The sequence below is a fragment of the Aptenodytes forsteri genome, unplaced genomic scaffold (genome assembly GCF_000699145.1).
Source record: "Aptenodytes forsteri isolate BGI_AS27 unplaced genomic scaffold, ASM69914v1 Scaffold142, whole genome shotgun sequence".
Classification (NCBI taxonomy): domain Eukaryota; kingdom Metazoa; phylum Chordata; class Aves; order Sphenisciformes; family Spheniscidae; genus Aptenodytes; species Aptenodytes forsteri.
Genome location: NW_008794598.1, coordinates 560,780 through 588,388, shown reverse-complemented (window position 1 = coordinate 588,388; position 27,609 = coordinate 560,780). Strand labels below are relative to the sequence as shown.

Here is a 27,609-nt window from a genome sequence, read left to right as displayed (position 1 = left end):
CCACTTTATTTTACTGCACAATAATAAAACAGCAGGAGCACAGAAAAAACCCGTTTCTAAATAACATTGTGCTGAATTCGTATTCAGATATTTAGAGTGTGATGCAGTATAACATTGTGCTGAATTCGTATTCAGATAGATATTTAGAGTGTGATGCAGACTTGGCTCAGACGATACCTTTTCAAGAACATTAAAGCCAGCTGCGCTGGAAGCGCCTGACACGGTGGGACGGCGCAGCTGCAGTGGTCCACGCGTGGAGCTGCCCACTGCTGTCGGGTTCCCGTGGCAACGGCAGGGTGAGCTGTCACCCTCCAGTGCATGATGCTGCGCAGATGATTGTGTCCCACGTCAGAGTGGCCGTGTGTTGACAGTGTGCTCTCTGGTCAGTCAGATATTAAGAAAAAAATATTATAAACAGAATTATTCTATAATACATTGGTATTCTGTGATAACTTTACTACAGATAACATTTTCGTCTGAGGACCTGCTGCAAATCCCTGGTTATTTGATACTAGAACTGAAAGTAGAAGACAACAGAAACCAATTCCAGTGCTGGAAACATAAGCCCTGTGGTCCAGGCTGTTTCTAACACGCAGGAAAAAAGAGACGCTGGTGCATCCACAGGCTGTGCTGCACAGAACTTTTCTGTGCCACTGTTTAACATGAAGCTACTGTGTTCTAAATCCAGGATATTTTAAAACAAGCAGTCAGCAATTGAGTCTGCAACCCTGCAGTGCTTTACTCTTCACAGTTGGCTCTTAGGTTTATATAATACTTAAAAAACCAGTCTATTAAGGAAAGTGTAATTAAAATTTAAACTCATGGTAAATGCTAGAAGGCATCAATGTCTGTTCCTTTGCAGTAACTTCTGCATGTGCTAGCTCATTAAAACAATCCTTAATGGCTTTTGAATCTTGGGTGGCTGATGACGCTGTGAAAGTGTTTCACATTTGCTGTCACGGTTTTGAAAAGCCAGCTGATAATCCTGACAGGCGCATAATGTTCCTCACCTCTCCGATCCCTCAGAGAAAAGCATGTTTGGGAGAGCAGCAACTACAGAAAACAGGTATCCATCAAACCCACTTCAGCCCTTGGAGATGCAAACAGGCTTTTACGTGAGGTACCAGGAAAAGCATTTATGAAACATGTGGAGGTCAGTCTGGAGAGGTGTTTGGAAATGAGTTACAAAGGAGCGGTGCAGCAGTTCCTGCGCAGAAGAGCCCTGATGAGGGATTTGGGAAGGACAGAAGCCAATTTACTATGCTTTCAGGCATCCAGATGAATGAAAGGCTGTTTTAGACACATGGGAAAGCATGCTGACTGATGTGCTTTGATGTAATGCGAGTCTGCTCTGTCAGAGCCACGTCAGCACGCAGGCAGCTCAACGAGCCGCTCTTTTGCCCCAGGTTTTGGTAGGCTCTTCCTGTCTCAATGGCATCTCGCTGGCTGCCAAGTGCCATCTTCGGGTCAGCAAACCGTAGAACAGGATCTCTCCCTGAGCAGCGGCACGGCTCTTGGCAGGGAAGGCGCGGGAGCCGCTGGGGCCGTGGCGGTGCTCTCCCACGGGAGGGGCGCTGGAGGAAGCACCGTGCTGGAGTGGAGCATCCCTCCCTCCTTGTTCCTTTTTAGTTCTGCTCATTCCTGCATCTGGGGGGTGTAACTAAAAGCAGTCTTTTTTTCCTTCTACTTCTCATAAAATTCCCTCTTTTCCCTGTTCTGTCTTTTCTGGCCCCATTGCTTTGGCCTCTAGAGGAGTCTGTATACAGAGCAGAGTGTCACTATGGGATGAATTGAGGAAACCAAGCCAGGAGAGCCAGCTAACATTCAAGCCAGTTTTTACAGGTGCAAGTTCATCCTGGAGAACAGGAATAGGGAACGGGTCTGTGCAGAGCTGATCTAGCACACCTTGCTGCGCTGCCTGGGTGTGCCGAGGGTCACTGCTGAGGTGTTCACCAGGTTACTAAGTTAGGCTCTGGCAGGAGAAGTTTGATTTCCTTTTGAAGTGTATTTAAGGCTTAATTTCTGGTTGCAAGGAGGAACGGGTTGCAACCCGTGCATCCAGATTTCTAATGACTGTGTTAAACTGGATGTCCATAACTGTCTCTGAGTCCACACAGTGTTCCAGGGTCTATGCATGAAATGGAAAACAATACATTATGAGCAGCAAAACAAACTGCTTCAGAGCGCTCCTGGGACACATGGTCTTACTCATCCCTTTGCAGATGTGACCTACTTCCTTCCCATGTTTTCCTTTAGGCACAACACCTTGTACGTGACAAGGCCATGCTGTCAGGGGTTGGCATTTCCATTCACTCTACTGAGTGAAGCTTTCTTCATTATTTGAGGCTTTTCTTGTGCTAGCAGTGCCGCCGTTTAGAGCAGGAGCGGTCTCTGGGATGACTGTGGCAATTCTAGGTCTGTGTGATGCTTATCTGACATGAATATTAATCGTGTTGCTGTGCCTGTTCTTGATTTCCTAGTGATTCCTCACAAGATCGGGCGAGTTATAGATGGGAGCCCCGCTGACCAGTGTGGGAAGCTGAAAGTGGGAGACCGCATCTCGGCGGTGAATGGTCAATCCATCGTTGAGCTCTCACATGACAGCATAGTGCAGCTGATCAAGGACGCGGGCAACGTGGTGACTCTGACTGTCGTGGCTGAGGAAGGTAAGGAGGGTGCGTGGCCCCATCAGGTGGATGGGTCCTACCACGCTGCTGAAGTCTAATGTTTGTAACTTCTGAAGTTAATTCACTTAAAGTGGAGTATTTTAAGATGTTTGTAAATTAAAGAGAAGAGTGAAGCTCATCTGTTTGCTCTGGAAGAGCTGAAGGCAGGTGGGGCAGAGAGAGGCAGCTGCCGAGGTGGTTATATTGAAAAATAAGATACAAGTATTAACAATACAGTGCAGGGTAAGAGAAATTCTTACAGTTTCTCATGTGAGAGAGAGAGACTGCTGCTCCCATGGAAACGTGTCCTGTCCAGACCTTGTATTCTTCAACCAAGGAGAAATGACCTCTCCTGGGAGAGCTACAGCAGACTGACGGGACAACAGAGAGAAAATCTTCTCAGCCCTGGACAGTGCCGTCTCCTGCTGCTGCAGTGGCTGCCAGGAGCTTTGTTCCGGTAGAGGGAGGTGCTCCTGGGACGCTCTGGAGCGGCTCTGCCAGGCAGCGCTAGGGTGCTCTAAGGCCACAGGGACACCTGCTTCCCAGATCCACTCCATTTAGGCACTCTGAGTTTTTCCTTCCTGCCATGCTAAAATACACAAATTGCCTAACGCTGCATCCCCGGGATACAACAGAAACATCCTGTAGTTCTTCTGTCTGCCAAAGATGCGCTTTCAAAAATGGTCACATCCCACCATGAAAACCTTACTCGGGGTTTTCCTGCAGCGCCTCCCAGGCTGCTAGCAAATTCTTCACACGCAACTGCCGTGTCATCTAAGCAGCAAAGTGAGTATTTGTGACCGTAAAGTCCCATCTTTAGAGACCGTATTTTTAATGAAAGCTCCCATGCAACACTGCGTTCAATATGGTATTGTTCCTACACAAACAGTTCACTATAAATATGTAAAATCCAATCATTTGAAGAGAAAAGCTGTTTTCCAACCCTGCTTACCACTGCATTTTTCTGGATTGCTGCTTGTAGGTTTAATTAAACTCGCTATCATTATTTTGCTAGAAAGTTGGCTTTCTTCACCCTCTAAATAATAAATACCTAAAGCCAGAATGTGAATAAAGCCAGCAGATGATTCTCTAATTTCACATTCATTGCAAATACTTAACGTGCTATCTCATCCTGTAATACAGAATTTCAAAGACTTAATTTTCCTTTTTGTTAATGCTTGAAGCAGAGAGACTTCTATAAATCGTTATTTTTCTATTAAGATTTTCATTTTTATCAAATCTAATTCATTCCCGTTTGAAGGAACACATGTGAAAGCAGTTGCCCAGGGCAATGTTTATAATGCAGCTGAAGTTTGAGTTGGTTGCAATAGATCTGTTTCTCCAGGGCTCTTAATCAGCTTTGTTTTCAAAATAAGCTTTCTGAATGTAACATTATCGTCCCTTATTTGTGCATGACCTTACCTGGACTCTGTGTAAGAACTTGGCTTTTCCCACTTCCTCAGTTACAGATTTGGAGCCAAAATGTAGAGATAAAACAAGAACCTGAGGAGAATCAACAAAGAGAGGGGAAAAAAAGAGTCAGTAGCAGGTGATAAAACTAGATTGAAGAGACCAGTCAGAAAAAATGTGTGGCTTAGAGGAGCTGGAGTTGGTGTGTTTCAGATGTGAAGAATTTGTGACAATGAAGGAGAGAGCAGAGCCTGTTCCACAGAAATGGGAATGTATCACCACTTAAAATTCTCATTGATTTAGCTGGAGAAATACAGTTTAGCTCACAGCATAATCCTCTGTACAGCAGACTCCTGTAGAAAGCCAGAGTGGATGTGAATTAGTCGGGGCTTCAGGCCTTTTCCCCGCTGGGCTGCAGGGAGAGAGCTGAGCTTCACAGGGCTGGTTCACGAGACAGTGGTTAACACCAAGGAAGACGCAGGATGCAGCTCCAAAGAGAAAAATGCCCATTTTGCCAGAAGCTGTTGAGCATCACAAAGGCTAAACCCTAACAGAGTTTGCTGCTCCCCAGTGCATCATCTTCAGTGCTGTCCTCTGAGACTGACAATGAAAATACTGCCTTGTACCCCTTCCCTCTCCCTCCTAGCTTTCACAGATCTGTGATCTTTGCTTTTCATACGAATAAACGAATTCCACTTCATGCGCCAGAAGACATTCTTTAACATTTTTCACAAAAGCAGGAGCCTGTCAGCTTTTGTCATGTATTAGCTGGAAACACAAGAGAGCAGGCTGAAAAAAGGACCGGAGAATTTGTACAAACAGATGGCATTTTTCTTGCCTGTGCTTCTAAATTAAAACTCCAAGTATAAACCAGGAGTAAAAGTTGACATTTTGTCTCTAGAGAAAAACCTCTTTAAGGCACGTCATAGTCATAGCACCAAGCAGTCCTGTGAAGGACTTGGGGAGGTCTCACATACCTGAGAAATTCACTCTAATAATATGCATTGTGTTTTCCTTCCCTTAAGATGTTTCAGCGCTTTGTATATTTTACTGGGGTGGGTTTGTTCTTAACTGAGAAATGCAGTAATGTGGTGCACCTAACAGGGGACTGGAACATCTCTTTGTGTTTTCCTTCCCTTAAGATGTTTCAGCGCTTTGTATATTTTACTGGGGTGGGTTTGTTCTTAACTGAGAAATGCAGTAGCACCTAGCACCTAACAGGGGACTGGAACATCTCTAGTTTGGGTGCTTTTTTTTTTTAACCCTTATAAGGAAAAGAAGTTTAGTTTATAAGGTTTGTTCTTAACTGAGAAATGCAGTAATGTGGTGCACCTAACAGGGGACTGGAACATCTCTAGTTTGGGTGCTTGGGATTTTTTTTTTTTTAACCCTTATAAGGAAAAGAAGTTTATTAGTTTATAATTCAGTACATAAGTTCATCTTGGGCCACCACTTGCCATTTCAGGTTCTAGCCTAAGAGGCAGCTTTTCGCATAGACTACTGTTCATTACTCTTAAGTGACAGAGACATTTTGTATCCTGAAACATGTTTTCTTCATAAATGCATTGGATTTATTGTAAAGTGCACAATCGCTGTATTTTGCATGGAAGGGAATCTTTTAATAAAAGATTTTATTAAAATGTCATTATACTTCAATTTTTACTTAGCCTTTGGGAGAAGGCGAAACACTTTAAAATTCTTGTTGATAACCTTGTCGGTGAACTAGACCCTCCAGTGTGATTGTGGGATCAGTTCGTAACCTTTCCTATAGCTGGCCCGTAGCAAACTCTCTGTTGTGCCTTAAATGAGTTGACATTCACTTGTGAATCCTCATTGCCCCTGCAGATTCTCATTCTCCTCTTACCTTTAAAAAGGGATATGTTCTCAAATGGACATTATTCTCCATCTCTTAGAAAATTTTATTGTATTGAATAGCTGAACCAACTTCATGGATCTGACTAGCCTTAATCCCTTCTGGTCTTTATCAACTTGCAGACAGTCTAAAACCCTTCTGTTCATGTCTGGTTCGGTTAAAATTGTGTTGTTTTTCTGAGGAAAAGCAGCGTAGGTAAGAATAAAATTCCTAGGAATTTATTCCATAGAACCAATTAATTGCACTTGGGTTCCTGGCTTACGGCATTAGACCTTGGAAAATCCTCTTCACCTTGTGACTGTGGTGAGCTCAGCTTAAACTGAGATGCTGTGGCAGTAGCATCCTTAGGAACAGCAGACACAGCGCTGATGGTCACTGTGGTCTCGTGGTGAGTGTGCCTAGCTTTATATTTGGGAAGTTCTCTCTGACTGTCGGTTTTGTTTGAATTTGTTAGAACACCGTGGTCCTCCGTCAGGAACAAACTCTGCCAGGCAGAGTCCAGCTCCGCAACACCGACCGCTGGGATCAGCACAGATCAACCCTTCTGGTGCAGACAGGTACAGAGCTTTTGCTTCTGGCAAAAGGAACTGAGATTGGGTAGAAAAGCGTGACCAGAGGAATTGTTAATGCAAAGGTTAACATCCACGTCCTTCTACCTCTGTGTAGGGGAGCTACGGAAGGTGAAGCTGGAAAAGAAGTTTCAAATAGTTACAGGCTTTCCTGGCCCGAGCATAAGCACTTGACACAATCCGATGCTGGCGTTGCTTCAGTTATTGGTAGCCGTCATTCCCAGGTACAGGTAATCCTCCAGAGGGTGCGGAGACATGCAAAATACTCGTTCGTCAAGACACTACAGTGGCATTGCCAAAGAGTATTCAAACACAGAACAATAAAATGTTTCCGTGCCAGACACGGGTAGAAAAGTTGCGTATAAAAATGCACTATAGTGTTTTACAGAATGTTTTTGCTTATGTTGTAAATTTTATTATCTCCTTAGTATAGTTGAATACTCATAATTATAAAAGAAACAGAAAATGCTTGCAGTGGGGCTACTACAGACCCTTTGGCAAAGTTTCTTAAAGAAGTTTCATGCATATCTAAAACTTGGAAGGAAAAATGTTCTGTATGTTTAGACTGAGAATGAAACCATTACACCTTATCACACATGAGTTGTGATGAATTCGGTTTAAATTGTGGATTGCACGTTTCTCAAAGTGTAGAAATGCATGAAGCATTTTTCCAGAAAAAACAAATGTTTAAATCTGCCTACAGGTCCTCATCTCTTTTTTTTGTCTGACTTCTGCACAGAATCCTGGCTGTTTCCCAGTAGAGTTGGAAAGGGGCCCTCGAGGGTTTGGATTCAGTCTTCGAGGAGGAAAGGAATACAACATGGGCTTATTCATCCTTCGACTTGCTGAAGATGGGCCAGCTGTCAAAGATGGCAGAGTACATGTGAGTTTGTCTTCTCTAATCAATTTGTTGATCAAGTCGGCCTTTTGACACATTAATTCACCTACAGTGGCAACAAGCGTTTTTTTCATGAGTGCAGGGTCCCAGCAGGCAGAACAGCATCGGGACAGCTGCCCTTCTTCCAGCTGTTACTGTGCAGTGACAGCAAATGCTGTGGCGGTAGGCTTTTAAAGGAGAAATATATGAACAGCTCTGGCCATCCAAAATGAACTGTCCATCCGTGCTTGAGTTACAATAAGGTACATGTCCCAGGGCGTGAGCAGCAGCTACTCGGGATGCTTTAGGAGCCCAGACAAGAAATTGCACAGTGGAGCAGAAAGCTGAAAGGAGAATCGCTGTCTGAGTCAGTGAATTTGTAAGAAAAGTTTGTGTGTACATTGTGCTATCGCTGTTCTGTGTCTGAAGATATAAGCCTAACTTTTTTCAAAGATTATTATGTTAATTCTTATGTTTGTGTAAGGAATTCACTTTCAAATATTGTAGTAAAAGGAAAATATATGGGTACAATAGCAAAGCGCAATGGTCTGTGAGAGTCTCTGACTCTGACTACTGCCCAGAGCTGAATTTTCAGAGGCTGGAGCATGAAGCTGAGCCAGGTGCCTGTGAGATGCCGTCCCACATGCAGTCCTGGTGCTTCACTGCATGTATGGCCACTGGCACAAGGCTCTGCCTCCATTTGTGCTATAGCTTGTAGAACAGCGCTGACACAGATAGTTGCTGGGGCTACTGTGGGGCTTAATTGGATGTGAAATTCTAAGTATTGTTAACTTCTATTGTCCTAATTCTTTACAGTAATTAGCATTTTCCCTCATGCTTGAGAGACTACATGAGTGTAGTATTTAGTACTAATATTTTCTCTTGTATTGCTCCTTCAAGTGGTGTTACACTAAGCTCCAGGGCTTTGCTTTCCAGGCAAGAGCAACCAAAAGGTTCCCAGCTGACTGTACCGTGCTTTGGGTAGATGACCTGTGCCAGGGCACAAGTTGGTGGGGGGACCGTGATAGCAAGATACTGCTGAAAGCGCTCCAGCTCCCACAGGTCAACTTTCACTCTGGACTGTGGGTCCTGAGCAGTCTTGCGCAAATGCCCCTCCCACCACTTGGCACCGAGTGCCGTACTGTGCAGGGGATGTGTGTATACAGGGATGCGTTTGCTGCGGTGGTGGGTCGTCGCATCCCGTGGGGAACGTGAGCCCTCCGCAGCCCGTGGCTGGTGCTGATGGCTGTGGAGGAGCAGGGCCACGAGCGCTGTGCCGTGTGTCCCCAGCAGCTCGGAGCACAGAGGGGCTGCGCTCACCCAGCGTGAGGTTATTCACAATTTTCACATCATTCGGTTTCCATCCTCAGCTGGAAAATGGTGTCATTTTCTGGCTGTACTTTAAAACAGTGAAGAGGAATTTCTCACCCACTTAATGGCAACTGAGCATGACAGGAGGCACGTCGCACAGTGTGGAGCGTCCTGTCCTGTTGGATGAGTAACCAGCCAGTGACCTCCTTTGGCAGAGACAGGTTATTTAGCAAAGCCCAGACAGTCTCTTAAAACTGCTAATTTTATGCACTAGTGACATCCATTGGCTGATCCATGTATTGCGAAATAGGTTTCATGACCCTTTTTGTGGGGGTGTTATTCCAACCCCTTTCCAGCAGCCTGCAAAGGTAGTGTGAACTGTAATTACCTGCCCAATACCTCTGTAAGTTGCTAATTGGCCTCAGAGACCGTAGTACTGATAACTGCATAGTGGTGATCTCTCCTACCTGGAATAAAAAATCCTTCCCTTACATAAAAGCTGTTCTGCCATGGTAGCGTTCAGCTCTGCATTAAGTGTAGAGAAGTTGCTGTGTTACTTACCTAGTTAGTGTGACATTAAACAGGCGCGTGGTGCCAGGTTTGATGTGGTTCATCCATAAGCTCCCTCCATACAATGATCCAGAATGAAAATACATTCAAGCACATGGCTGTATCTGTCTCATCACTTGTAAATAAATGGAAGATGTGTTTAAGGAACCTGAGATCTTTTATTGAGCTGGCTGAGCAGAAGACCTGCATGAAGAGCTCTGAACCGCCAGAGTGTTGCGTCGCGTCATGTTAATCAGCAGCCATGGAAGGGTGTTGCTATTGCTGAGTGGATTTTAGCATGAGAGGAAAAATAGAAGCATCTGCCTCTGTTTTTTTCTTTCTAAATTAAAAATTAGTTTACGGTGTCAGAGATTCATAAAGACTAACCTGGTTGCTATTTTCTCATCAGGTTGGTGACCAAATTGTTGAAATTAATGGAGAACCCACCCAAGGAATCACTCACACACGAGCCATTGAGCTGATTCAGGCTGGAGGGAATAAAGTTTTGCTGCTGCTGAGACCAGGGACTGGCTTGATACCAGATCACAGTATGTCATCTCAAGCGCTGTTTCGTTTTGAGGGTCCAAGGCAATGAAGTACAGTCTCATAAGGAGACTTTGGTGCTTGTTCACTGAAATAGTTAGCAGTTCCCTTTTTGACAGCTGTGCAGGTGTTCATATTTGTCTTAAAATATAAGGAATATTTTTGGTAAAATTAACACATGACAAGTACCTAGGAATATTACACAGTATGAAATTATTGCATATTTGTAATTGTAATAAGTTTCTCAGCTCTGTCCAAGCTAATCAAGTTTTCCTATACAAATGTGATAATTAACACTGATTGCCTTTTAATTTAAATTAAAATTCTCTATGATACAGTACTCAGTTCAAAATGCCTATACTGTTAAGAATATTATTTCTGTACAGATTTACTTCACTGTTTTTAGCCTTCTAAATTACAGAATGCTTTGTTTTTCAAAACCCAAACTTCAGAAAGCAGGGGGAGAGACAGCTTTGCTGTAAAAATGGATTCTGTTTAAAGTTATGACTTCTGCATCTACAACAGGAAAGCACAACTTTGTAGGAAAAAAAAAAAAGGAAGGACAGAAAACCAAATGCTTGCAGGAGCTCTGAGTTCAGCTACAGAGCACAGAACTGATGGTTTTGAGTCTGACTTAGGAAATGCTCCAAAACTGCAAATCAAAAAGACTTGTGGCTGTGGCAGTATTTTAAAGCAAAGAACACTTTCTCTCCCGGTACATGTTTTAATCTTTTAACCCTTGATGCTGACACCAAGATTCTGATGGTAAACTTCTTAAATTGTAAGGTCACTTTTTCTGCTGAAGAGCTTTTCAATAATAGCGACCAACCATGAGTTTATCCTTTGAAAATTTTAAAGCGCACAGTTTGAACTACCAAATAGTTTGTTGTGTTCAGTCATTTACAGGCAGCAACTGGCATCCACTCAAGGGACAAAATCTGCTCAGAACTTTCTCCATTTCTTTCCTCCAGAGAGCTAGAAGATGGCTCTTAGCATCTTACTGTTCCAGCCTGCACAGCACAGTAAAATCAGTGAATTAGCGCATGGCACGGAAACAGGCCATCTGTGAACTGCGAGGTCTGTTCTGTGCCATCTTGCTAGATTCCTGGCTGGCTGGGTTTGTCTCTCACACTGAATTACCTACTCATTAAGGGTGAAAGTTAAATATAGTCCTCCTTGTGTTCTGATGAGCTTCTGCTGAGGTCCTCTTTTAAAATCAACATCTACAAGCTAGAAAAGAGGGAGGCAGTGTGAGGGCATCTCCAGCTCTCTCCTTACTAACAGCTATTTAAGCTTGATATAATTCAGCAGTGATAAATGGTGTTTATCCTGCACCACGAGGGCAGCGCAGTAATTCTCTGGAATCACTCCTGGCCCTCTTGTTCATGGAAATCTCCTGAGTCTGAGGTAGAAACACAGAATCATAGAAGAGTCTGAAGGAACCTCTGGAGACCATCTGGCGCAGCCCTCCATCAAATGTGAGGCCTGAGACTGGGTTAAGCAACTGAGATTAGATCAGCAACTGTGGAGAAGGGAAGGGTTTTGTCGCCTCTTGTCTTGCTGTTAATCATACATTTCTGATTGAAATCTTGCTTGCTGTACTCTGTGATTTTGGTATGTAGTTCTGGGCTTTTTCTCTTCCTCCTTCAGGTTTGGCTCCTTCCAGTCTGTGTCCCTACGTGAAACCTGAGCAACATTAAGGGCTTTCAGTGCTTTTCTTGGTTTTTCCTTAAAGACTTGGTAAATCTGCATGTCTTGTGTTTCATCTCTTCCTATTATTAAAGTGCAAAGCTATGAATAACCTCAACTTTTCACTGTTTTCAGTTTTCTTTTAGCATAACAATTTCAGTTCATTTGGGTTTTTTATATTAAACAATGTAGGTCAGGGACTTTCTATTTTGCAATTTTGCTATGTAGGCTCTAAAGTTGTGCTGATACAAGACTGTGTCGGTCCCGCAGAGATCGTGCCAGCATTCTAAGCACAAGTTTTTTCCCAAATCGCATCTTTACAGTTGTTGTAGGTTGTAGAACAATGCAATATAGAAAACTGACTAAATAAGACTTTGAGAGTATGCCACTACGTAATCTTTTTTAAATTGAAGATTTCATATAACATCCTGGAACCTCAGTAGTATGCACATTTCTAAACTATTTAGTGATTTTTTTTTTTTTGTCTTTATTTAGTCAAATCTCTCGCTGTTCACTTCCAGGTGATTGGGATAGTTATAGTCCATCTTCGTCAAATGTAATATATGAAGAACAGTCACCATTATCTTCATCTTCACATTCTGCTTCCCCATCTGAAGTGTGTTATTTACCAGTACCAGGAGAAGCTTTAAGGAGAGTTCAGCTGTCTGAGAAACTGGAACAAGCAAAGAACACTGTGCCTGAAAAGATAAGCACTTTAACTGAAAACCAGTTTGAGATGAAGCCTCTGTCTTCTCCCCAGGGAACAAAGAACAGATGGGAATGTCCCTCCAGCCCTGGGTTTGAAATCACAAAAGGTAGTTTGGAATTAGGGACCAGAAGAGACAGATCTGCAAGTCCAGAAAAGTTGGTGGCTGCTGAGGGACACCCTCACACAGGATTCCACAGCCCCAGAAAAGGGGATCCTGAAAAAACATACGGCAATCTCTCACATAAACCTGACAGTTCTAGAGTGAGTGAGAGTAAACCCACAGAAATAGGGATGAACAGTAGTAACAAAAAAGAGTATTCCAGTGGAAATCAAGGAAGGTCTGCCAGTCCCCAAAAGCATCTCAGTAAGCAAGGAAACGTAGAAACGGTAGGCAGGTTACAAGAATATCAAGATAGAACAACTGGTGGCGATAAGAGGACTGTTGAGCAATTGAAAGGTGGAAATGGTAAAACAGGAGTCACCAGGAAAGACGCGAAGCAGAAAACTTCTGAAAAGACGGAAGGGTGGTCTCCAGAGCGACAACGTGCTGCATTTCATGAGACTAATCTTCCATTCCGTGACTCCAGGAGAAACACATCTGAAGACGAAAAAATAAAGAAGTCAAACTCTGGAGAGCCAAGTTCCAGCAGATTCAAAACTTCCAGTCTTTCCAATATTCCACTGCTTTCCATGGAGAAACAAAGAAGGCTAGAAACACAGGAAACTGTTATGCTGAACAGACAACACAGAGAGAGACACATGGAGCTGCCCGATGAAACCAAAGATGATGGAATTTCCAAATCTGAGAATAGTTCTCCAGTCAAGAAAACACCGATAACTCCTGGACCTTGGAGGGTACCAAGCGCATGTAAAGTCACCCAAACAGCAGGTGTGGCTGAAAAACGGGTTTGACTGACACTTTTTTTTTTAGAACATGTTCTAATCAAGTTTCTAATAATGGTCATTTAAAAGCATTGTTTCTTTTCACGAAGTTGTCCTTTTTTTTTCAGAAACTGGTTAGAGGGTAGAAAGTATTTGATTCGTTCTTAAATTATCTAAGCTGCATGAAGGACCTTTTGGATTGCTTAAATGAAACTCTTCCATAAGCTGCTGTCCCCTTGTCCTTTTGAAGGCGGTGTTCTGCTGCTCTCGACGTTGCACTGCTACGGCTTTCTCAGATAGTATTGTGAGTTTCTGAACAAAATTATTTAATGCCTATATTGCCAATGTGATCATGACTCACTTCTTGTTCTTGTGCCAAGTTATCTACTGTATCCAGTCAATCTAATCCTTCTCGTATGTATTCCAGTCACAGGAAAGGCAAGGTTTTGTCTGAAATGGGTATTTTTCTCAAGAGCATGTTGCATGTTTACATAAGGAAATACACATGTTCTTACTGGTTCAGTAAGAAGTCGGGTGAGTTGGTTCTATCAATTCTAGGGCAGCAAATGAGCCACTGATGCTCTTCAATTGATGTTTTTTCTTAAATTTTTATACCTAATACAAAATCCTGTAGATAAAAATTATATTTGACATAATCAATGTTTTGTAATTTTGCTTTTTATGAACACAGCAAAATTGCTTTATTTTCTTGATTCATAAGGAGGCTTATAACAAGTGTTTGCAAACATCTGTCTGAAAAGAGAAAATTCTGGGTTCTGTTAAATAACATAATTCCTTTGGTTTCACTTGTGGCACTGTGTCATCCTTAGCGTTCTTTGTAAACATAAGCAATGAGTGCACATTTGTTTTCCGCCTCATTGTGGTGCTGTGTACTGAACTCCCATCTTTAATTATTTAATGCTAGTTCAGGAATCGGATTTTTTCCCTCTGCAGAGATAACAGCTGACCTTTAGGACAGAACCAACTGCCATAGTAGCTTCTTAAATGAAGTTCTTGCCTGCGTATATTAGAAGTCTCCCATACGTTACTTTGAATGTGTGATCTGTTCTAAGAGTGCTAAATAGGATGATATACAGGGTACATGAGACTTAATATCTATTGTTTGGGCTATAATACATATTTTAAAAAGAGGAACGTTACCACCAGAATCTACTGACACATCAGTCCTACAGCTGTAAGAACAGCAGACTGCATAAATTGAAGGGTTTTATTTTCTTCATAGTTCTAGTCATGATTTCCTGACATGTTAGGCTTTTAATGACTGCAAAAAAGTGGTAGAAGGAGCCCATGGGTCGTTTGCAGGAGAAAGAAGTGTACAAGGTCAAGCTTTACTTACTCATATTAAAATTCAAAATAAGACGATTTGCTATTTGAAGGTGAATGAGTCAATATTTCGTTTTGGCTTTGAAACATTTAATGTTTTTAAAGCTTAATGAAGTACAGTGAATCAGTTCTGAGTTGAATTCTTTAGAAGTACAGATGACTACTCAAACAGCTTTTTAAACAAAGACTTTGAAAATTAAATAGACTTTAAAGCAGATCTGAACTGTGCTCTGCTGCTTGACATTGGATGATCCACTGAGATTTGCTGTGTAGCATAATACATACAAATACTCCATGTTGTGGAGTATGACTGTGAAAATATTTAATACTTTGAAGTAGCCTATGTAGATATTAACCATGTATTCTTAACAAGAGATTCTGTTTTATGTTGAGTTGTATGCACTTGCCCTAACCGCTGAGTACAGTAACAAATTCAGATGTTTAATACAAAGATGAATTAGCACCACTGAAATTATTTCCCTGTCATCATACCCCTGTATTTTTTCTATATGTTAATGTGACCTGATTTCGTGTCTTACCTGTGTGTGATTTCTCCTTCCATAGAACTTGTATCTGTACTTACTGTATCAGATGACTTAGCAATGTGGCCTTGGAATGCTAAGCAACGTATGGATGTACTGGGTGTAAATGTTTATATATTGTACAGCACCTTTATACATACTTCTGAGGTTCTGACTAGAGACAGACCTGTAAATCGCTCATTATTTTTTATATAGATATTAAAAAGAAACTCCAGTTCATGGCCTGTTGGTTCTGCACTGTATAAAATAGATTCTTCGTTGACTTTCAGTGGTGCGATACTTTAAACAGCTGAATCTATGACCCAGGTTTTACCCACAAACATAGTACTCTTCTGGAAAACAAATGCAATTTATTATTGGAAGTTTCTTTGATTCCCTGTTCAAATAACAAATGTTCAACAAAGGTGTTACAGAAATCATCAAGTCATGTAGAAACAGTTGTTAATGATGAAATACTTGTACTGTAGGTTTATTTGCACATTTTGATATATAAAATTGTCATCTCCTTTTACATCTTACAACTTTTCCTTGTACAGAAAATAGCTGTAAACAATTTACTACCAAAAATTCTTATGCCATCTTACCCCTTATGTGAAAGAATGAAGCTATGAAAAGTTCCTCAGTTTTTGCTTTTTTCATTACTAATATAATAGAAGATAGTAGAGTCAGTTAAGGAACATCTACGTTTAACAGATGTCTTTAAAACATTTTGTTTCTCTCCTATGCCCTTTCTAAACATTATTCTGCTTTTGGGCGAGGAAGTCTTTGCCGCATCTCTTCCACTGAACTGATCCGCACAACGGATTTCTTCCTCGGCTATTCCAGTGTAAGGCACTATTGCAGTGCGGAGCTGCAACAGCTTCTCAGAACGCGGAGCAAAGCTGGCTGTCAGAAGAAGACACGCCAGGATGCCCGCGGTACAGAGCCCGGGCTAAGCATGACTGAGGTGTTACGGGGAACAAACAGCGAAATATTCTATAGTTGACAACGCTTTACTTGTAGTTTGTGTTTTAAGGTTGTTCTCATGTAACTAATGTTTTCAAAAAATGATCATTTATTTGCAGAAGACCCAACGTAAGCCAACCAGCATGAATCTGTTATATTGCTTAACTGTCAACGTGGAGGCAGAATTCATCTTGTGCAGACCAAATTTCACTGCGTCCTGCAGTAGTTCAGGGTAAAGAGGCAAAGCCTCAAGCACGCTGAGCTTGTAAGAAAAGAAATACTTCTCAGCACATTCAGATAAATGCACCTAAGTATTATCAGTCCGAGCAGAGCTCTGAAGAAGGATGCACAAATTGAAAAATTTCAGTGTAGCTCCAGAGCTCTCTGAAAAGGATGACGCTAACAGGAGGCCCGACTCTTCACTTGTCACACGCACAGGATTCAGATTTTACAGAAACAAGGCACCTGTAGCAATCATCGGTGTCCCTCCAGTAGGAGCTCTCGTGTGGCTTTTAGTGTTCGATGCCCCACGCTGTGTGCACACAGTTCCTGCTATTTTCAATGCCAGCTACTAGTATTTGGCCCCATTAATTCTCTTTTGCTGTGTGTCCATGCCATGGGATGACTTTGCTAATTAGACCAGCTTATTCTGTATGTTATAGAACAGTAAAGCAGAGGGAGAACTTTCGATATGTACGCTGAGAACCTGTTAAAAAAATCACAATTACAGATTTCTGTAGTTTGAGAGCACCTCTGCTTTTTGCCCAAGCTATTGGTTATCTTCTCTGGTCTCTTTCTGGTGGAGAGGGCTGAGTGCTGATGTTTGGTCAGTTCACGGTTTAATTTTCCATAACTGAAAAGAGATACGGAGAGTGAGTATTGGTCTGAAAGCCATAGGTCTGAATGCTTTTCATCTACAGGTAGAGCTCAGTCTCCTTTGCCCATCCTGCGTTGAACGCTCTGCTCAGCAAGCTCTGATTTAGAAGCGTGAGCCACAGGAGGACTGTGTCTTCATTCTAAAGGGAAAGAACCCAGGATTCTGACTAATGGCTTTAAGCGGGCACTGAAGACCTGAACAGGGCTGAAATTTGTCAGCCCTGTCCTCCCGCCTGCCAGACTGGCTCAGGGAGCTGGAGGTTCATTCAGCATGGTCTGTTCTCTGAATTACCATGTAGAGGGAGCCTAATTCAAACTCGCGAGCTTTCTGCTTGGGTGGGAGGAATTTGGCAATGGTACTAACGTGACCCCTACAAGATGTTTCCTGTTAGTTTGTATGGGAGTTGTTATACTTACTCTGATATTGAATCCTAGAAGATCACTTATAACACCTGAGACAGCAGAGAGTATTACAACACGTGTTATATTGTAGATTAATGGATTCATGGTCAGTCCATACAGCCTAAATGGAGTATCTAATTCCTGCAGTGAAAGGAAAAAAAAACCCAACGCATTAGTGTTAGTCCATACCAGAAGGAATTAATCTTCTGACTTTCAGCTTAATACTGGCGCTCTGGCAGACTTTGCTAATCATGCTCTGCCTCTGTATCCTTACTTAAACGTTTGTACAGAAATTCCCACTCTATATTTCAGGCCTCCCAGCTCAAGATGTTTTCTAACAAACAGCCATGCTGAATCTGAAAAGTCTCCTTTGTAGCAACACAACTAGAGCTTAACACAACAGGCTGTAGAATTTGTCTAGACTAACTTATGTGGCTCTTCTAGACTATGCTCTTTCTCTTCCAAATATCTACTCTGCTACCGTCAACAAGCTTCAGCAGCAAAGCTGCTGAAGGAAAATTAAATTCAAGTAGTAAGGAGACATGCTGTGTTCATACTCACTAAATCATAGTGAGCCACTACTAATCAAAGGTTTGCAGCACTAATTAACCACATAGGTCTTGCATTACTTAATCTTATGCCATGGCTATAGAAGCACAGAGAAACTCCCTTTGTGAGAACTAACTTACCTAATTACGACAAGAGAAATGGGAAGAGCAAAAACACACTGTCATTGTCATTAGTCATTGCTTCCATAAAATTTAGCAACATGTTTTTAGGGAGAGTAGCTTACCTTCAGTAGCTTTGTAGATAGTTTCAAAACATTGTTTACTAGAGACAGCTGTTCTTTCTTGTTTGGCTTCTTCTCCATCTTTAGGTATAAGTTTATCTGTGACAGAGAGACATTGCAGACCAGATGTTAATATTCCAGCACTAGCCCCAACTAATTTCTAACTGAGGGAAATTAGAGCCATTTTCTGCAGTCTATTGTCACTCCTAAAGAAGCGATGCATCCACAGACAGGAATTAGCAGTGATATCATCGTTCTTTTTCTGATTGACGTGGCTAACACGTGTTAACCGAAAGATAAAAATAATGTAGAATTTGAGTCTGTCCAAATGTTTAACAGCTTGTCCCTCCCCAGCTGTACAGTGTTTTATTACCTTCTGTCCAGCACAAGTGTTGATTTCTAAATTTTAAAATTTGATTCCAGTATTTTCTAAGCTGGTTGAAATGCAATAATTGTATCCAAACACGCCACAAAGCCAAAGGGGGGAGAATAAGCTAAATGGAGATACCTGCTCAGTGAGCAAGATTGAAATATTACTGTATTTCTTGTTGGTTTCGGAGCCCAAAGATGCCAGACGTAGTAAAAAGAGAAGAAGTGCTGCCTCCCAGATTAGGAACTCCCAGTTGTAAGCTGCATTCAGAAATGTTTTGTGACCCTTAAGAACCTGTATTGAACAAAAAAAATGCCAATGTCAGTAACAAGTTCTTACTTGCCCTTACTCCTCTTCTGAACAGACATCCATGCTCTATAGCTACTGACAATTTTTCCCTTGAACTGTAGTTCAGTCATGTAACTAGGTTAAAGTAAAAGGTCTTGTTTCTAACCTGGCTTTAGCTTGAAATTTGATTTTTTTTTTTTCCTGCTTAAAAAAGGATGCTGCTTCTTTCTCTTTCCTCCCTCTTTCCAATTAACTGGTAATAAAACGTCTTTCCTTTCATGTGTGCTTCTCCCACTGGCAGCCTTAGACCACCACAGCCATGCTAAGCTGATGCTGCCTTTCCCAGTATGTACTCATCGGGTCTAATACAGCGGAACCGGGATTGTCATTACTTCCTCCAGAAACCTGTGGCTTAGAAACGCAATCACAGCAGTGACAGTCAGTATCATCGATCATAATCATCGATCTTAACTGCTACCGCAGCTGCGTCCTCATGGTATCAAGAACTTGCCTAAACACTGTAATGCATCTCTTGCCAAAAACAAAGAAACCAAGAAAACAGCTCCAGCATTAACACTGCTTACTAAACAGAAGGTTTAGTTATTGACCTGCTTTTCAACAACAGTGGTTAAAGAGGGTGCTGCAATCAGCCATCTTAAATAAAACGTCCTGTGAACACTTGAGGTACTTAGGCAGAGTCCTTTGTGCACAAAAGCCTATGTGTGTCCTGCAATTTTCCTAATGATTATAAAAACCCCAGACTTTCCTCTGCAAACATAGAGAATGAACACCTATTACCAACTAAACACTACAAAGCTTTTAAAAAATGCAAACCCCTCCATATTACTTTGGAGACAAACAGCTATAGTTCAAGCACTTTGTTGGTTGGCAAAAGAAAAGCCTCCAGTAGCTTAGGGGTTTTTCCCCCTGCTTCTTTAAAAAAAAAAAAAGTTAAAATCTCACCTGGGCACAGCATATAAAAGCAATTGAAAGAGCCAGTAAAAAGACTGATGATACGACAACATCCACAGATCGCTGGGGGCCTCGCCTCTGTAGGAACAAAGACACTGAGTCAGGCCTAAGGTTTGGATGCAGAGCTGTGAAGTCAGGGCTCACACAAACAGCTGTAATTGTTTAACGGTTCAAGCAGTGCTGTCCAGAGTGCCAGGCAGCAATGAGGTAAAGTACATGTACCTAGAGACTGGGTTACACCCTCGGTAATAATCAAATGCACCCATCTTGGATCAGAACTCACCTTTAGATAGGAACGAAGGGATAACCAGATCTTAATGTTTTCTACCTTCTTGAGTCTAAAGTGAGGAATTTCGTATTTCCTGGCTTTCCGAGCAGATGTAATGTGACTAAAAAGTTTGGCAAACAAAAACCTCTGCAAATTAAAAACAAAAACATATGCACACAAACATAAATTAGTCTAAACCAAAAAAGATTGCTGGGGATTGCTTAGTGGTAACTGGCAGAAAAGGTTAGCCTTGTGGCACAGTGGGGAAGCCTAATGGGGGGGCCTTAGTGCACGACCTCTCGGGTAAATAACAGTAGTCATCTCGTGTATGGCAGAGGTGGAACTGCTGTTGCTATGCAAGATTAGCCACAAAGCTCTCGCTCAAACAGTAAATAACACCAGCCTGCCTACCATGCAACATTTACAGCCACTTTGACAAAGCTACTGCCCACAGTCGTGAAGGAGCTGAACGTGATGCAGCCAACTATCTAATGCTCCATCTTGGAACAGGCCTACTAAGTAGGCTTTTTCTTCTTCACAAGCAGCTCCGTGTTGAAGCATGCACTTCAAGTGCCATTTCAAGGTGTTAAAAGGTTATTTTTCCCTTGGGGGCAGGGGGCAGGAAGAGCATTGACAGGTTTAAGTTTGTGACTGATGAATAGGAGTCTTCCCGGACTCCTCTACCTAAACTTCTTGGACATCTTACCAGCTTTGACACTTCAGCTTGCTGAGACATGCTTGTCTTGCCAGTGTCTTCAGTGATAGGCAGCAAGGATTTGGTAGAACACCTGCCCCAGGGTTCATGAAAGGCATCAGTACATTTAAACCTACCTGTTTGTATGTTCTCTCAGCAACACACATCATGAAGAAAAACATCCAGGTTAAGCAAAGTCTTTCAAGGAAGTTGATTGCAGACAACACAATGACAGGAGTGCTAGCAGGTGCTCCACAAAAGATGTGCAAAAACTCCATTAGAGAAATTGAGCACAGCTGCTCCAGGTTATCTGTGCAGAAGAGTCTGTAGAGGAATGGTAGGAATGCTAATCCAATGGTGATGATGTTTCCCAGCATTTGATAACCCACTCCTTGCTGGTAGGCATTAACCTGGCAAGCAGGAGCAAAAATAGGATGATTATCTGGGTTTTTGCATCAAGGAAAAGGCATGCTGCTGTGGCAGCATTAATTCAATCAACCATTCAGTTCCCCTTCCGTTCAAAGGACATACATAGCCTAAAACAATTCCACCCATTTCAGTCCAAAACCAACAACAATCAGTCAATAAATAATAAAACCACCACCTTCAGCACACTGCAGAGACACAGCCAACAATAATCGGCACTGATTAGTCTTCAACAGGACCTCCTAAATTTTGGTTTATGCAATTTTTAAGTAAGAACATTTGGGACAACTGTATTTGGAGTTGAGGAGGGACCAGTTTTATACTGCGCTTCATATCTGCATATATAGCCATTTGCAGGTTTTTTGGTGGTTGTTTTTTAAAGCGTGAGGGAGAGAGGTTGCAATGCCTTACAGCCCTCTTACCCTGCTCATGATAATCCCACTGATCTCCAGCACAGACATGTCCACCTTCTTACAGTCATTCCCTTCCCAGATCAGTGCACTCACTTTTGCAGATGCTGGACTTGTATTCTGCAGCCAAAACAAATGATTCTATAACAGAGAAAAGAATGCAAAAGGCATATGATCTATTTCTGTCCCGCTATTAAATAATGCTTTTTCCTAGAAAGTATTTAGATTGAGGGGCGGATTCCAGATTTGTCTTTGGGTGAAATATTTTGGTTTGGGATTAGCAGTGGTCCAGATAATACCGGGGGGGAGGAGCGAGTTGATCATTGATACTATTTAGATCATTCCAGACTTCCGTGTGATTAGCGTGGTTGACGGAACGGGCTCATCCAGCATTAGATTGCTCACATTATACCAACAGCATTCAGATGTGTCTTTCACATTATTTGGGCAGACAGAGGGGAAAAGGGGGCATGGGGGGGTGTGCAAGTGCATGCGTGGAATCTTTCATAGTATTCTCAGCCACTGGATACAATCAACAAACCTGCTGGAAAACATCTTCCTTCAAATCCCGCCTGGTACCTCTTACAGTCACTTCCTCACTGTCGCTGGTGCAGGATGAGCGACACTCTGGCCCGTGAAGCAGATCGTCCCAAAGCATATCTTCTGTCTCAGAGTCATGGCGAGTACTTTCCGAGTCTCTCCGGGTCACACTACAGCTCCGGGACCCCACACTAAGGCAGGGCCTCGAGTCCTTTGAAGACGAGCAAAATTTACACAGCACAGCCCCACACCCAATTTGCAGAACCACCTCCTCCTCCCCCCCAGCAATCGGCTAAATCAGCTTCCTGGGGCAGTCGAGAACCCCCAGTCACACCCACTTGATGCAAACTGTTAAAGACAATATTACTCAGTGATAGTTTCTGCAACCAGCATTTCTACACAGGAAGGCACACAGGCAGCATTAGTTCCCCACCTCTATTCCCAACTTTACAAAATAAAAATTGACTTACTCATTCTAATGCAAAAGTTTTTTGGCTTTTGCATAGATTTCATTTATATTTTATATTTATTTATAGATTTTTAGATTTATAATTTGATATTCATATATTTTATTTCTATTTTATTTTCAGGTGGGGGGAGTGGCAGGGGGGAGATAAAAAAATGAAGTGAATGAGTATATATCACAGAATAGATTTATTTCTTCATTTTAAAATAAAAATTTATTAGCATAAAAGCTACAGTGCTGCCTCCCAAACCACAAGAGTAATTGTAGCAATTCAACACGAGCTATTAGAGGCAGCTTGGACCATACTATGCTGCCAATAGAGTGATTTTTTTTGTTTGGTTGGTTTGGTTTTGTCAAGCAAAGTAGTATCCTCACAATTGTGAACAAAGCTTACAAAGCTGCAAACAAGCAGGGAGGGAGGCCACACCTTATACCTGAAGATGCTGAAGCACTGTCATTTAATAACAGTCTATTCTAATGGGGAGGATGTCCCTGCACTGGCCAGGCTCGGTAAAGCTCTGTCTCTTGAATTTATGACCATACCTGACTATATAATGTGGATTCTAGTTCAGATTCCATGACACTATCAGAGTCTCTGGCACCTTTAAGGGCTTGCTTGACCTGCCAAAACCAAAGGAAAACCAACTCATTATCCATAGCAAAAAATTGTGTGGAAAATGGCATAAATCCAACATGAGTACCTGTGAGACAGCCTGGTTCAAAGAAACAAGAGGCCTCTTTTTCTTCTCTTCATAGCTATTGTCACTGGAAGCCCCTTCTACATTCTGGCGTAACAAGATCCTTTGTGCCATTGCTTCAGCATCCTCCTCACTCGAAAGCTCATCAGAAATGCCACCTCTGTTGGCGCAGTCATCCTAGAAGTACAGCAGTCAAAATAAGACTAAGGCACCGAAAAAGGACCAACCTGAATTGCATCAAACCAAAGGTTCAAGGCCAGTGCTGCTACTACACTGGTATACACAGTCATCTCTAATTACCTGCAAAAGCCAGCAGAAGATGATCTCCACAGAACATGCAGAAACAGAATCCAACTTAGCATCAGAGACATCACAAATTTTAACTCCCTACCCCGGCCCTTGCCTTGCCACAGAGGTAATGAGAGGGAATCTTGGGTGGGGTGGAGTTGGATTTGGGGCAAGGGCAGGAAGAGGAATAGGCAGCAGCAGCTCTTGGCTGTGTCTTACCAGCAACCTTAAGCCCAGAACAGATGTATCTACAAGCTGGTGGCTAGCAGACCCAAAATCATGAGATGTGTCCCCCTACACCTAGCTCTGCTCCTTTCCAAAGGCCTAGAAACAGAGGAGTTGGGATGGCACAGTACTACGGTGTTCCGCACAGATCCTAATCTAAGTTCTTCACGTGGGAGTTAACACCTTACCGACACAGAGGAGCCTCAAAAGTAACTCCACAAAGCTTTATGTTTTAGAGATTTTAACAGAGGTCACGATGCTTTAAGTCTGTCTTTCTCTCTCCCCAGGGGATGTTTCAGTCTTTATTTTCCTGCCTTCCCCTGAGAGGATATTGTGGGGAACTGTTTGCAAGGCAAATTATTTTACAGAACTGCTTTTAAAAATTGCTAATTTATTTATTTTTAATCATTATCAGCAGTCTTCCTTAACTGAACATCTTGTGATCAGAAGTCTCTACAACTAAACAAGCACCTTGGTAAAACAGACATTTTCCAGGATTGTCTGTGTTTGACATACTGGACTATTGTAACAGATGAAAAGATGCTGACAGTAAAGTGTTAGCACCATGTCAGCTGTTCAGTCGAGAAGTAGAAAGGGTTTTCAGGTTTCCCATATGCAAGCAAAGATTAGTAGAAGAAGGGAATATCTTGTATTAGATCAAACCACACAGTTAAGTATCAACAAACTTTTGGGCACATACAGAATACACTGAAATTTCCGACTCCAAATGGATCTTTCCTGCCAGTACCTGATGGCTCTTTTCCCCATCGGAAAGTTTATTTTTCTCTTTGAAGTGCAACAGCCTGTATTCAGATCTGGCATGTCTGTGCTTAATGACATTATTCACAGCATTCACACCATTTTCTGTCTCAGTCCCTTTCTCAGCTACCAACTTTACTCTTCTAATCCTATGAGAGAAAATACAATTAAATGCTTTTATGTCAGAGAAAAACTCTTTGAGGAAAACATCATGGTCTCTCACTTGCCACACAGGTACAACATTAAACAATATAGCTAAGGGAATACATAATTGTCTTCTGCTGACCGGCTCTTTGTGTCCTGATTCTGTTGAAGAGACTTATATTTGCTTCAATCTCACTGGATGGTTCTTTTGTAACTCTAATAGTATCTTAAAACTTCTAAACCAAGAGGGAAATTTTTTCTTATTATTATTTTCAAAAAAAAAAAGAGCAATGCAAAAAAAAAAAAAAAATAGCAATTCAGAAGACAGGAAGCCCTCATCAAGAGAAAGGACCTGTCAGTTGAAAACTCATCAAGAAACTCACCTGAGAAAACAGCAGAAGACAATGAAATATTACCCCAAACAATCTATCCTCCTTTTCCTCGAGTTACTTTTAGAAAAAATAAGGTGGTAAAGTGGGATGACTATTCAAGCAACTTAAACCAGAAGGCACAACTCCTTCTGGAAATCAGGTAAAACAATAATATAATTTGAGCATACACATTCAAGAAAGGTCACTTATCTGATAAATAAAAATAAGCTCCGCCACTTTCTGCAACTCATCTAATGCTCAGTTTTAGCTATAGTGTGAGACATGGTATGATCTCCTAATAAGGACATACCAAAAATTAATGAGTAATCAGCCTCCTACAATACCAAGAGTGCTTTTAGTTCAAAACAAACTAGCTGGCAGACTTTGGGGATGTCAGTGACAGTATACATTCTGTCTTCATTTTCCAGATATCAAATTGTTCACAGTGTCATTACAAATACACCAAACCCAGTGAAGATCACATACCTCCTTCGGAAAAGCATACTAAATAAATTGTTAAGAATGGATGCAGATTCAGACTGCTCTTCTTTACTGTTTTTGTCAGATGAAGACCAACTGTTCCCATCGACACCCACAGATTTGCGTAACTTCCTGATTTTTAAAAAAAGGAGAATTAAATTTGCATAGCAAGCTACTTTTCGGTCTTTCTTAAAAGATCTGAATCAGATTTGAACAGTCTTTTAGATGCTCTTTTTCTTAAGTCATGCAGACAGAATGCTTATTTCCAAATAAACTAAATTTTATTTGGATTAACAGAAGTTATGCGTATACCCACAGGACATCAGTATATCGCTAGTAAAGGATGCAACAGACAAAATCTGGACACCATCTTTACTGTAGAAATCTAATGGAGGCAAAACTCTATCCACATCCAACATCCCTGTGTTCAAACACATTACATCAGTGCTTAAACTGAGTCAGACACCTAACAGTTAAACATCTAGTAGATGAACCGTAACATCTCCCACATGCACAAACAAATTGCCAGCAATGAATCCACCACAGTCATCTCTGTCATCATTTGCCTGTTCTCAACACACATCAGCAATTCCCTGCAGTTAGTGCCAAAGCAGGACACCAGACTGGTTTGCAAAACCTTGAAGATGCCTTTCTGCACAGAATGCCCTCCTCTGGCCACAAAAAGAAACTGTATTAAAAGCTACATTAGAAAAAGGCCCAACTGACAACTAAACCAGACCTATCGTAGCCTGGTAGATTTGCAGCATTTGTCTTGGTTATGAGAAGATTACAAGCAAGACAGAAAATACTCATTTTCACATTTATGGTTAAATAATACATTTACATAACAATAGAAGATATTTACCCATTAACTTCTACCACGAGCAATCCATCATATGCTTTGATGCCAACAAACGAACCCGTTACCCTGCTCACCTCCTCCGCCTGCTGAGTCCGTTGTTTCCTGAAGGTTTGTTGATCTGGGTGGACACTATTTGACAGTGAACAGTTCCCATCAGTAACATAAGGCACATTGGTCCCATGACTTCACTTGCATTCACAACAGGCATCATGAAATACAACACAACTGCTATGACTGAAAAGGAGAAAATTGTATCAAATGCAAAAATTAAGAGCACGGCCCAGTTCTTCTGTCTTAACTATTTACTTTTACTCTGTTTTATAATTTCTGCAAATACTAGTGCCACACATCTTGAAATCTATGTTAAGTAGGTTTCAGATAGGATCCTTTTGCTTTAGATTATGGACTACAAAATGATGTCATGTTCCCTGCAGAAAAAGGATCGTGGCACAGACTGCTACTGCCCCTTACCTTGCATAACATAGAGCACCAGAAGCCACATAAAAATACGCTGGGAAGTAACCTGTATCCACCACTGGCTGAATAATGGAAAAAATACAACTCTCACAATTCCTTTCCGAGTTAGCGATGTCCAGGGAATTTCAGGCTTGGCTTTGGCAAATGTAGAGCCTTGGAATTAAAGGAAAAACAAACAAGTCATAAATTGTGAATTACAAGAATTTCCTTACTTACGACTTCCTCTTTAGCCAAGACCAAACCCTGCCAGAAGGCTGCAGTTCAGAAGGGTGACAGCAGCCCAACTTCAGGCGCTCGTCCAATCTATACAGCCCGAACAGGCACGTCTAAAAGTAGCCCCTCATCTTATCTGAGCACACCGGCTGCTGACCTACCCAAGTCTGCTCTCACCAACCACTTAGCACAGCTTTTGCTGAACCACCCCGAATTCCTCCTGCCTCTGCTTTCAGGTTTTCAGTGCTCCTTTTGCACCAACGCTAGCAAGCACAGGCATCCTACCCTGCCGGTAAGATCTGGGGCTTCAACAGCGCTCGGTGCTGGTGCCGCTGCCAGAAAGCTGGATGACTCAGGCTGCGGGCAGCCGCTTAACAGTTCAAGAAAAAATACCGGCCAGAGAGCAGGTTCGCCTTTCCCCCACCCTGCGCAAAGCAGCGATGCATTAACGGCTGTGCGGGGACGCCGGGCACCAGCATCTCTCTCACGGACCGCTCACCTCTGATTAAATCCACGTCGATCAGATCAGGCTGAATGTGACCCTTCTTCTTAGGCTTGTTTTTGAAGCCCTACGAAGCCGAAAACAAAGGCCCGTTAGCTGCGAGGGGAGCCGAGCCCGGGCTGCGAGGGCGGCGGGAGAGCCCGGCCGCTGCCGCTACCTTCATCTCGGTTTGTTTGGGG

General features: G+C 42.2%; 2 protein-coding genes across 2 annotated transcripts in view; one reads left to right on the top strand and one right to left on the bottom strand.

Annotated features, from left to right (window-relative positions):
• The window catches only part of MAGI3 (membrane associated guanylate kinase, WW and PDZ domain containing 3), a 29,948-nt gene extending 17,647 nt beyond the window's left edge, over positions 1 to 12,301 (top strand). The window contains exons 13-19 of the mRNA XM_019470368.1: positions 2,481 to 2,666; positions 6,404 to 6,506; positions 6,616 to 6,742; positions 7,258 to 7,401; positions 9,665 to 9,803; positions 11,449 to 11,538; positions 12,009 to 12,301. Of these exons, the coding sequence (XP_019325913.1) occupies positions 2,481 to 2,666; positions 6,404 to 6,506; positions 6,616 to 6,742; positions 7,258 to 7,401; positions 9,665 to 9,803; positions 11,449 to 11,498 (749 nt within the window). The 3' untranslated portion in view covers positions 11,499 to 11,538; positions 12,009 to 12,301. The remainder of the gene's footprint in view (positions 1 to 2,480; positions 2,667 to 6,403; positions 6,507 to 6,615; positions 6,743 to 7,257; positions 7,402 to 9,664; positions 9,804 to 11,448; positions 11,539 to 12,008) is intronic.
• A 1,459-nt stretch (positions 12,302 to 13,760) lies between these two features.
• On the bottom strand, positions 13,761 to 27,596 carry PHTF1 (putative homeodomain transcription factor 1). The gene is made up of 17 exons (XM_009272722.1): positions 27,588 to 27,596; positions 27,428 to 27,497; positions 26,710 to 26,868; positions 26,313 to 26,472; positions 25,383 to 25,508; positions 24,371 to 24,530; positions 23,113 to 23,286; positions 22,955 to 23,032; positions 21,947 to 22,156; positions 21,418 to 21,546; positions 20,707 to 20,979; positions 19,891 to 20,022; positions 19,599 to 19,685; positions 18,486 to 18,641; positions 17,981 to 18,076; positions 17,203 to 17,328; positions 13,761 to 16,762 (listed from the first exon to the last, which is right to left on the bottom strand). Exons 1-17 carry the CDS (start codon positions 27,591 to 27,593, stop codon positions 16,742 to 16,744), a joined length of 2,163 nt encoding a protein of 720 aa, XP_009270997.1. The 5' UTR covers positions 27,594 to 27,596; the 3' UTR covers positions 13,761 to 16,741.
• Positions 27,597 to 27,609: the final 13 nt, after the last annotated feature.